The sequence below is a fragment of the Piliocolobus tephrosceles genome, unplaced genomic scaffold (genome assembly GCF_002776525.5).
Source record: "Piliocolobus tephrosceles isolate RC106 unplaced genomic scaffold, ASM277652v3 unscaffolded_30779, whole genome shotgun sequence".
Classification (NCBI taxonomy): domain Eukaryota; kingdom Metazoa; phylum Chordata; class Mammalia; order Primates; family Cercopithecidae; genus Piliocolobus; species Piliocolobus tephrosceles.
In genome coordinates this window covers 1-11,317 of record NW_022314064.1, presented here as the reverse complement: position 1 = coordinate 11,317, position 11,317 = coordinate 1, and the positions used below count along the sequence as shown (strand labels likewise).

The following is an 11,317-nucleotide window of genomic DNA, read 5'->3' as shown; positions in this document are numbered from 1 at the left end:
GAGTGGCCCAAGGACCAGGAGACAGGGCAGGCTAATAGTTCTGCTTTAGCAGTAGCACTGTGGGCCCAGAATACAGGTTTGATGGCTGGTGTCATGACCTCACCTGTTGGCTTCCTGCATGGCAGAGGCTGGGCCAGGTCCTGAAGGTTCTTCCTCTTTGAGGCCTCTGCTCCTGGTATCCAGATATAGCTAAGTCTGTCTCTGAGAAGTGCACCTCTGCCACAGCACCAGGCCTGTAACTCCCTTGTTGGTAGCAGATTATCAACTCTCTCCCTTCCTGGCTTTGATGAAGTAAGCTACCATACTGGAGATGGCCATGTGTCAAGGAAATGACAGTGGCCATCAGCCAACAACCAGTAAAACACTGAAGCCTCTAGTCTGACAGCCCACTAGGAAGTGAATTCAGTCAGCAACCAAGTAAGCCTGAAAGCCTAGATCCTTCCCCAGTTGTGCCTTCAGATGAGACTGCAGTTCTGGTTGGCCCTTTGCTTCCAGCCTTGTAGGAAAGAAACACTGAAGTGGAGGACCCAGCCAAGCCTTGCCTGGACTCTTGACCCACAGAAAAATGTGAGATATAATAATAAGTAGGTGTTGTTCTAAGCTGTTAAATTGGTGGTAATTTGCTACATAGTAAGGGATAACTTATACAGGTTCTTTTCAATTCTTTTGCTATTACAAAGAGTGCTCCTATAGGCTAGACATGGTGGCTCATGCCTATAATCCCAGCACTTTGGGAGGCCAAGGCAGGTGGATGACTTGAGGTCAGGAACTTGAGGCCAGCCTGGCCAACATGGTGAAACCTGTCTCTACCAAAAATATTAAAAATTAGCCAGATGTGGTGGCATGTGCCTATAATCCCAGCTACTTGGGAGGCTGAGGCAAAAGAATCGCTTGAACTCAGGAGGTGGAGGTTGCAGTGAGCCGAGATCATGCAACTGTACTCCAGCCTGGACGACAGAGCGAGACGCCATCTCAAAAAAAAAAAAAAAGAAAAAACAAACAAACAAAAAGAGTGTTGCTGTGAATGTTGCTGTTACATGTCTCCCACAACACAGAACACAAGAGGCTAGGTTTCCCTTGGGTATGTGCTGAGTATATGCCTAGGAACAGAATTGTTGGATCTCAGGATGTTTGTTCTGTTTTGAGACACAGTCTCATTATGGTTGCCCAGGCTGGAGTGCAGTGGTGCGATCTTGGCTCACTGAAATCTCTGCCTCCCAGCTTCAAGCAATTCTCCTGCCTCAACTTCCCAAGTAGCTGGGATTACAGGTGCCTGTCACCACACCTGGCTAATTTTTTGTATTTTTAATAGAGATGCGTTTTCACCTTGTTGGCCAGGCTGGCCTTGAACTCCTGACCTCAAGTGACCCACGCGCCTTGGCCTCCCAAAGTGCTGGGATTACAGGCCTGAGCCACTATGCCCGGATGGATCTTAGGATTTACAAATGTTCCACATTACTGGTAGTCAGAAAACCATTAAAGTTAGGGTCACGCTATGGCTGTAGTGCGTGGGCCAGGGTTGGGAGTAAAGCTTGGCCTCAATCCATTGAAGTTGGGATCATCTGTGGGCAGGGTTGGAGTTGTACAGGAGTAGGGAGGACAGTCCTACAGAGGGCCGGGTTAGGGGTCATACATAGGGTTGACCGTGAGTGCGTGGCCACATTTGGGAAGAATCTGAAACCTGGGTTTGAGGTTGGGTTTGGACAAGGTTGGAGAACACCGTGAGGGTGGGTTTGGGGGTCAATCTAAGGCCAGGGTTAGAAGTTAGGCTGTGGTGGGGTGCAGTGGCTCACGCCTGTAATCCCAACACTTTGGGAGGCCAAGGCGGGTGGATCACGAGGTCAGGATATCGAGGCCATCCTGGCTAACACAGTGAAACTCTGTCTCTACTAAAAATACAAAAAAAAAAAAAAAAAAAAATTAGCCAGGCGCAGTGGCGGGCACCTGTAGTCCCAGCTACTCAGGAGGCTGAGGCAGGAGAATGGCCTGAACCCGGGAGGCGGAGCTCGCAGCGAGTCAAGATCTAGCCACTGCACTCCAGCCTGGGCGACAGAGCGAGATTCCGTCTCAAAAAAAAAAAAAAAAGGCTGTCACCCTGCCCATAACCTGACCCCTGGTGATATCATCAACCTACCCAGCTGTGGCCACACAGGACCCAGCCACCCACAAGATGAGACCCACTCTGGGTCCAGAAAGCTCTTTCACTCAAGGTGGAGGTGGGGAGATGGAGGACAAGGGAAGCAGAAATTCGCTCCCCTCAGAGATCAATGCAGAAAGAGAAGGCAGACACAGGAAATAGAACAGAACACTAACTTTAATGGGGCAGCCCTGAGCCTTATCCTTCAAACTTTCCCCCTCAGTACCCCGTGTGCGAGGAGGGAGGGGCGACTGCTACAGGCACTCCCCCCTCCTGGCGATCCCACTCCTCACCCTTTCCTCTCCAGCTGCTGCAGTCTCCGTCGCCGAGGTGGGTCCCAGGTAAGCTCCCAGGAGGGGCAGGGGAGCCCCTCAGCGGCCCAGGGCAGATTCCCCCATGGCTGAGGGCATGGGGAACTAGCCTGGGTGGAGACGCAGCCGTCCTCGGAGCTGTGCGGGTACCTGATTCTGGGGGTGTGGACAGAGCCAGGGGACCGCCCCCCAAGGCCCAGCGCGGGGGACTGTAAGGCCGGGCCTGAGGTGTTGGACACTGCTTTGGGGGGCAGGCTAGGTCTCTGCACGTGGCTTCTGGGCTCTGGAAAGCGGTCCATTCTCCTGATCCGGATGGAGTGGGAGGAGGCGGCTCAGTCCCGGGCCTCCGCTCCCAGAGTTCCTGTCCCACCTCCTCCCACGCTCACCCATCCCAAGGAAGGAGGGCACTTGGGCCCCCAAGAGGCTCCTGAAAGCAGCGGGCTCCGCCCTCCCAATGGTCTGTCCATCGGTGAGTGGGTCGGGCGCGGAGTCGGGGCTCTGGCGGGTACCGGGGCGTCCCCGCGCGGCCCGGGCAGCGGCTCACCGCTGCTTCCGCTCCGCCTGCTGGAGCCGCCGGGAGAGGTCTTCGATCCGCACGTTCTTGAGCTGGAGCAGGTGCTCCAGGCGCCTTACCTTCATCTGCAGGACCTAAGCCGCGCCGCACAGGGGTCAAGTCCGGCGGCCTGCTCCCTCCTGCCTGGCCTCTGCTAGCCATGACCCCCCACCCGCAGCCTTCCTAGACCCTTCACCTGCACGGTCTCCTGCGAGGCCAACAGCTCCTGCTCCTTTTCAGCGATCTGGAGGACGAAGCTTGGGTCGCCCTGCAACGCCTGGTTATACGCTGGAGGCCGAGGCGCCGGCGGCCGTACCCCGCTGGGGTGGGAAGCAGCTTAGGGGAGGCTTGGACCTCAGGCCCTACACTCACCCTTCCAGTGCCCTCGACCAGGCCTTCCCTTCTTCCCCTCTAGCCCCTTTCGTGCCTCAGGCTCAGTCTACCCTGCCCCCCAACCCCAGCTGTGTGCAGAGATCACCAGCCTGATGAAGTCGGGAACTCCCAGCTTCTTTACCTGAGCTGACCCCCTCCTTGGGGTTCCAGGGCACCTTCACCTCGGGCCTTCTGGGATAAACCTGAGACAAGGCAAGTGGAGGAATGACTGTGCTGGAGTCTCATTCTCCTGCTTCCCCCTCCCCACTTCCACTCTTACAAGGGACAGGAAGAAGGACAGAAGGAAAGCTCCACTGGGGAGGAAGAAATGGAAAAGGCCACCTTACCCACATCCATGTAGCCACTGCCATCCTGGGGAGCCAGCTCCTGAGAGAACCCCGGGGTCTGCTGTGAGCCCAGGCTCAGTCAGCCCCAAGGAACCCTATGTCCCTTCCACGGGGCCCCAGGCCAGACTCTATTAGCCAAGCACCCCTCCCCCACACTTATCACCCAGGCTGGCCTTCCTGTGATCTGGGGAGTGCCCCCCACCCAGCCTCCAGAGCAGTGGGAGAAACCTGAGCGGGGTGGCACCTGTAAGGAGCCAGTGCCCTGCTTCCTGCGCCTCTGCCTCTCCTCCAGGCGCTGCCTGAGCGGTATAAGCACCAGCTCTACCACACCTGGGGCGCACTCTGCGATCTTGCGCATCACGTCATCCGGTACTGAAAAGTTCAGCCTCTTCAGCACCTTCCTGAGGGGTAGACACAGGGATAGCAGATTGGGTCCTGGGGAAATGAAGCGAGGGGATGGGGGAGAGGGAAGGGGGCATGGTGGTTGCAGTTCTGAGCGCACAGCCCTGGGGGAGTGGAAGGGCATGGCATCTGAGCTTCCTTGTGTGGGTGTCCCGAGGTTCCTTGCCTCCTTCGGAATAGAATAGTCTTTTCATTTTGTAATCGGATGAATTCTGTCTGCGTTGACCCTCCCCACCCTGCCACCGAAACGGTCTCAGCCTGGGCAACCAAGACCATAGGAGTTGATGGGGCTGGGGTAGTCCTTCCTGGGAACCCAAGGTGAGGGCTAGAGATTCCCACTCCTGCACCCAGGTATTCTGCTACCTGTTCAGATGACCCCAGTTGCTGAGTTTCTGCTGCAGAGAATTGGCGGGGACATAATTGTGCATCTCCACCATCTTGGGGAAGTAAAACTTGATGACCTCTGCAACTAGGACTGAGGGAGAGGGCAGCAGATATGGAAGGTGGGGGCATGGGTAAGGAAGGAGGAGGGGAGAGAAGATGGGTGGGAGAATCAGGCATGGCAGAGCGGTGGAACCCAATGGAGGGGTGGAGATGCAGAAAGGGGAAGGATAAGGAGGGAGACAAAAACATTAAGATTAGTCATAGGTAGAGGAGACTAAGTCTCCAGCATACCTCAGAGGAGCTGCATCCTTTCCCCATGAATTTAGGAATGGGAATACTGAGTCCCTGGTCCTCTAGTAGAGAATGAGTCAGCCAGCGCAGTGGCTCACACCTGTAATCCCAACATTTTGGGAGGCTGAGGCAGGTGGATCACCTGAAGCCAGGAGTTCAAGAACAGCCTGGCCAGCATGGTGAAACCCCATCTCTACTAAAAATACAATAATTAGCTGGGTGTGGTGGTGCATGTAATCCCAGCTACTTGGGTGGCTGAGGCAGAAGAATCGCTTGAACTCAGGAGGTGGAGGTTGCAGTGAGCTGAGATCATGCCACTGCACTCCAGCCTGGGCAACAAGAAAAAAAAAAAGAGAGAGAGAGAGAGAGAATGAGTCTCCAAGAGAGGCTTTCAGGAGCCCAGGGAATTCACATGGATGCATGATACACACACACACACTCCAACACCAAAGTTCCAGGAGAGTAAAAGACTCACATAAGCAGAGACACATGTGATAAGATCTCTTTACACATAGATACATAGGGCAGAATGTGTAGACACATAGAACAAACATATGCTAGGCACACATGTAAAACATACACAAACAGAAGCACAAAAAGCCACATATGCACACAGCCTCCCCAAATATACAGAGATGCACAGAAGTACTTGACATGAGAAGATGACAGGTAAGTATTTGTGTCATTGAGACCCCAGGAGACATTCCTAGAAACACAAACACCTTCACAAGCACAAAGAAACACATGTACACAAGACTCCCACAAATACAGGACTAAACACGTCCACACACATATGCACACACACATGCTCAGACTCCCACAAGACATAGAACACATAGCAATGAGTGAGCACATACAGAAATGCACAAATAAATATGTAGACACATATCTTATCACTAATGTCCCTGGAGGGAGTTAGAGGCACACCCCCCACATGCACACAGGATAGAACATGTAGACATACATATATGGGCACACATCGTTCACACACAGATGCAAATAGAAAACAAGCACACACGTCTACAATTTGAAGTCCCAGGAGACAGATTCCTCCCCACCCCTACACGCACACAAACACAAAGAGTTTGCACAGAGACCCATTACACACGAACATACAGGACAGAACATGCAGACACACAGTGGCACACACCTCCATCACTAAAGTCCCGGGAGAGGTTTCGCTTGGGCCGGGACAGAGGGATGTTGTCTACCCACAGGTACAGCTGGTGCAGCGCCTCCTCGTCCACGCTGCTCGCCATTGGCGTCCTCAAGGCCTGGCCGCCCCAACGGTGCCAGGTCCAGCCCCAGCCTCACGACCCTTCAGGCGCTTCCTTTCTTGCCACTGCAGAAGCCCACAACTGCCTCTGCCTGCCTAATCCAGAGACTCACGTCCCAGCTGGGAGCGGCCATATTGTTTTCTGAAACCATGGAAACCATCCCCGACTCGCCTGGGAGCAAAGACTTCTGGGAGTTGTAGTTTTATCCCCTCCCCGCTACCTCCTCTCAGGCCCGAGCTTTGAAAAGGCGGTTAGCCGTCCTTTTCTTCGTCTCAAGAAAGCATCACTTCTGTGCCCACGCCACCTGCTGACCAGTCAGTAACCCACTTTGGGACCAGCCAAAGCCAACCAGGCCCTCAGAACTCCTGCATCGGCACACCTAGGGTGGGGATTCCCCTTCTTGGCCCTTTAGCCCTTTAGTCCCAAATGGAGCACTCCAGTGTTTGTCAGCTTTATTTGGGGGTGCATTGTTGATAATCTGCCACCCAATTGGATTGCGTGGTACAACTGCTTCCTGCTTCGTCCCTCTCCAAAAACTCTATGCTCATGGGGTCATTGCCACTCGCCCCTCCCAGCAGTGTTCTAGTGGGGTATTTAATAGGTAACCCAGACTCCCAGGGAGAACACCAGAGTTCAAGGCCAGTACCTTGGGCAGGTCACTTAACTTCTTAACTCTATTTCCTCCTTTGTGAAATGACGATGGTTCTCACTTATTTGTCCCAAACCCCTCATCTCCCGTCAATGAGCTATTCTTCCATGGATTAGAAATTCATTTTAGGCAGGGCACAGTGGCTCACGCCTGTAATCCCAACACTTTGGGAGGCCGAGGTGAGCAGATCATCTGAGTTCAGTAGTTCGAGACCAGCCTTGCCAACATGGCAAAACCCTGTCTCTACTAAAAATACAAAAAAGTTAGCCAGGTGTGGTGGCGGGTGCCTGTAATCTCAGCCACTGAGGAGGCTGAGGCAAGAGAATTGCCTGAACCCGGGAGTCAAAGGTTGCAGTGAGCTGAGATCGTGCTATTGTACTCCAGCCTAGGTGACAGAGCCGGACTCCATCTCAAAAAAAAAAAAAAAGAAAGACATTCATTGCAGTACCAAGTTCCATTCCAAAACAGCACTACCCTTAGGAGGGTTAGGAATATGGGTCCCTCCTTAGTGAAGAGGTACTTCTACAGTCAGGATGGGAAAACAGCTTGACTAACCGCGTGGCCTTGGGCACCTGACCAGACCTCTGCCTGGTTTCTCTTGGCTTTACCTACCTTATAGGGACTTTGTGAGCATCTAAAGCATTCAGCACAGAACAGGGCCCCTATTAGTATCAGCTGGTATTATCATTAATGAGACAGTCTCAGTTCCAGCAAGAAGTGTTCTTTTTCGCAGGAGACAAATGGAAGTAATTCGCCTTGTTGGAACCTGCAGTGAGGGAGCTGGGTTAAACAGGAGCACCTGGGCAAGCAGGCAATGCTCCCTCCTGCTCACTCCAGAGCGGGTGGGGCTTACTTGTAGCTTTCTGGTCTCCAACTCCAGGGTTCGGATTTGGGGTGGGAAGGTGGTGGCAAGGGGGATCCCAACTACTTTTTGTTGTCACTTCAAAGTCCTCAAGGCCTGGAGGGGATTCCTGAATGCCAGAAGTGCAGGCCAAGAGTGCAAGTCACACCCATTTCTAGTTTTAAAGTCATATATAGTGGTGTTGATTTTCCACAAGGGGCGATAACCAGGGCATGCCAGGGACAAGAGATGAACTGGACACTCCCCCATTAACATTCCCAGTGTTGGAGAGGAGAAACTTGGTGGTGAGGGCCGGCCAGGGCTGGGAAGGAAACACAGAAGTGATGTGCCAGCCTCAGGTGAGGTGGGAAAACCGGTTTGGGGCCCAGGGCTGCCAGCCTTGCTCAAGCCCAGGCCCTCCCCTGGTTGGAACCGCTGGGGCCTCAGTGAGGGAGGGGTAGGGAGGGGCTGGCTCTGAAAGGAAAAAGGGTAGGATCAGCAAAGGGACCTGACCTCACCTTTGTACTGGGGCCCCCCTGGAAGGGTGTAACTGCACAGGGAGTTACCAACTCATCCTCTGCCTCTTGGGGGTGCAATCTGTTCCTAGCAATTTCACCTTCCTCCTGCCACTGTGCCGAGAGGTGGCCACCAGGCTTGGAGATGCCAATCACTGAAAGGCCTAAAGGGCTCTCTCTTAAGGCACCAAAGGTAAACCAAAGGTGCCCTATATGCCCCTCCAAACTCCAATCTGGACCCCAGAAGCTGCCCCAACACTCCTTTCTGTCCTGACTCCACTCCTGCAAAGGCCTTCAAACCAGCCTCGGTAGGCCTAGTCCCCATGTGCGTATGGATTTGCCCCCAGAGACTGACAGCTCCCTCCCTCCTGCCCCAGCCAAGTGATCCCAAGCTTAAGGTCTCCTCCTACCCCTCTTCGGGTCAGGGCCACCCTCTCAACACTTGCCTCCGTGTCCCACCAAAGCAAGGACCAAAGGGAGCCAGGACAAATATGTCCCCCAAGACAGACGCAAGCCCAGACCATGAAGGATGCACCCTTGGCTGTTAAAATGTTCACCCCCACAAAAGGGGAGTGGACAGATTTATTGAAATTAAACTGGGAAAGGAGCAGCTGGATGGCTGGACTCTGGGCCCAGCCCCAGGCCCCTCTGCCCAGGATGGGACCCTGCCAGAGAGGGAGGAGAGGCATGGGGCCTGCAGCTGCCCACAAAAGGGAAGCGCCCATTGTCACTCCCACGGTGGGGGGCCTCTTGGAAACCTCCAATCTGGAGAGAAAACCAAGGGCCAAAGTCACATGGACGGGGCCAGAGAAAGGGACTGGGGAGATGGAAAGCAGGCAGAAGCAGGCTCAGGAGCCCATGGTGAGTTAAACTGTGCTTCTCGTGGTGGCCCGGCGGGGGAGGGGGGAGGAGGGGGGTAGGGGCTGCCAGCCTTGCAGGGGGCCTAGGCTGGACCTTCCTCTGGAGCCCTTCCCAGAATGGCTTTGGGGTCCCCCCCACCAAAGACCTGGTGGCAGAGGGGAGAGGCACTCTCCGGCCGGGAACCTCCAGGGCCCACCCATGGCTGCTGCTGTGGTTAGTCCACTGAGGGCACGGTGTGGTAGCACCGGACAGCTCCCCACCCACCCCACCTGGTCCCCTGAGCCCAGGGCCAAATGGGGAGGAAAGAGGATTCTGAGAAAGAGGCAATAAGCAGGCAGTGAGGCTGAACTCAGCCCCCGGCCCGGCCAAGGTGACCAGGCCTATTGCAGGGCCAGGGGAAGCATTACTAAAGGATCTGGGGCTCCACACTCTGGCTCCATGCACAGTGGGTGCCCAGAGAGTCCTCTGCCCTGGGGTGGTGCTGCCAATCTAGGTTGGGGGCACAGCGGCACAGCTAGGTCCAGTGACTCAGCTTTGATGTCCAAGACCCCGAACTCCCGCCTGCCTGGCATGGTTCTTCCTGGTCACATGAACCAGATCGTGTTCCAAGTGGAGGATGTGGCTCTGCACGCGGTCGTCAATGGGGAAGGAGGTCAGGTACCTCTTGACCATGGCGAAGTAAGCCATGGCCTCCCCAAAGCTGGGTACAGGCACCTCATCACCATCCTCCTCATCATCATCGTCATCGTCATCCTCCTCTTCCTCATCGTCCTCCTCTTCCTCACTGTCCGAATCAGAGTCCTCCCCACCTTCCAGGAAATGCAGAGTAGGGCACTGGGCCTCCTCCTGGGTACCATAACCCCCGAAGCTGCCACCGGCCTCCACTACTCCCTGGGCCCAGTCCTCAGCCTCCAAGCCCTCAGAGGAGCTCTCCTCATCTTCCTCCTCTTCTTCATCACTGTCATCAACATCACCCTCCTCCTCCACCTCCTCCCCCCCTTCCTCTCCTTCCCCTGCTTCCTCCTCCTCCTCCTCCTCCCCTTCCTCCTCCTCCTCCTCTCCTTCACCCTCCTCCTCCTCCTCCTCCTCCTCCCCCTCCTCCTCCTCCTCATCCTCCTCCCCCTCACTCTTGAGGGAAGTGGTGATGGTGGCATTAGGGCCACCCCCAAAGCCAGCCTCACGAAAGCAGGCGGCTATGTCCGAAGGCTCCACTGCCTGCCAGGCGGCAGCCACAAAGTGCAGGGCCTCCGTGAGACCCAGCTGCAGGCCTGAGCGATCCTGGCCCTCTAGCGCGGCCATGGCCTTGAGCAGCATGGCCTGGCGGTAGTGGCCCTTCACCTGCTGGACCACTCCCCTCTCCAGCGGATGCACGGTGCCCGGCGGGAAGAAGGCCAGCTGCACATGCCGCAGGCCTGAGGTGTCCAAGGACTGAGCAGCCAAGCGGCCGGCCAGCAGTAGGACCCGGCGAGACTCTGCCGCCATTCGGGTGTCCAGGGCCTTCAAGTACTTGGCCAGGGCCTGGGTAGTGACACCACCCTTGGAGTTGGCGGTGTAGTCGCAGGGCAGGCCGGCTTGGCCTGCGCGGGGCTTGGCCGACTTGCCGGCCACCAGCGGGGGCAGCTTCTCGCTGCCGTCGGCATTGGCGCACAGCAGGACGCTCAGGCGCTGGGTGGCTTGACGCGGCCGCCCGTCGCCTCCGCACAGCCCCGCGGCCTGGTCGGGCAGAAAGTCGTACCATAGACTGGTCTCGGTGGCGCTGAACACGTCCTGCGAGGCGTAGCCCTCGGCCACCGACGGCGGCTGCTCCTCGCGAGCGCGCCAACCAGTAGTGCTCCCGCCACTGCCCTCTGAGGGCACCGCGGCCGGGCTGGCAGGCGCCGCCGGGGTGCGGGGGGCAGCGTTTCGCGCGCGGGCGCGGGCCACGCCGCTGCAGGACACCACGCCGTGGCGTCGGCGGAAGCGGTCCAGCCAGCCGTTGGAGGCGGTGAAGTCGTCCATGCCCAGCTCCTCGGCTATGCGCAGCGCCTTCTCCTTGAGGATGATGCCCTTGACCGGCAGGCCGGCGGCGCGGATCTGCTGAAACCAGGCGATGAGCAAGCCCTCGAGCTTGTCGTAGGGAGACAGCTTGTTGGTCTTGCGGCAGGTGGAGGCCACCCCGTACTTGCGCTCCGACGCCAGGATGGCGCGCTTGTTCTTCAGGATCGTGCTCAGCGTGGACGGCGGGATGTTGAAGCGCCGCGCGATCTCGCCCTTGCGCAGGTCCGGATTCTCCTCCACCTCCTGGATGATCCGTGACTTCTCCCGGAACGTCAGCTGTCGCCGCCACGGGCCCAGGCCCCCCGCCCCGGGGCGGCGGCGGCGGCGCCGGGCCCCGGGG

General features: G+C 56.6%; 2 protein-coding genes across 2 annotated transcripts; both read right to left on the bottom strand.

Moving 5' to 3' along the window:
• Positions 1-2,296: 2,296 nt before the first annotated feature.
• Positions 2,297-6,222, bottom strand: SPEF1 (sperm flagellar 1). Its single transcript, XM_023220589.3, has 7 exons — positions 5,948-6,222; positions 4,486-4,597; positions 3,965-4,121; positions 3,721-3,760; positions 3,516-3,576; positions 3,198-3,321; positions 2,297-3,096 (listed from the first exon to the last, which is right to left on the bottom strand). The coding sequence occupies exons 1-7, from the start codon at positions 6,054-6,056 to the stop codon at positions 2,989-2,991; spliced, it is 711 nt and encodes a 236-aa protein (XP_023076357.1). The 5' UTR covers positions 6,057-6,222; the 3' UTR covers positions 2,297-2,988.
• A 2,394-nt stretch (positions 6,223-8,616) lies between these two features.
• On the bottom strand, positions 8,617-11,313 carry CENPB (centromere protein B; the record flags this gene model as incomplete). Its single annotated transcript, XM_023220231.2, has 1 exon — positions 8,617-11,313. A coding segment is annotated over one exon (1,845 nt), but the record flags the coding sequence as incomplete, so codon positions are not given.
• Positions 11,314-11,317: the final 4 nt, after the last annotated feature.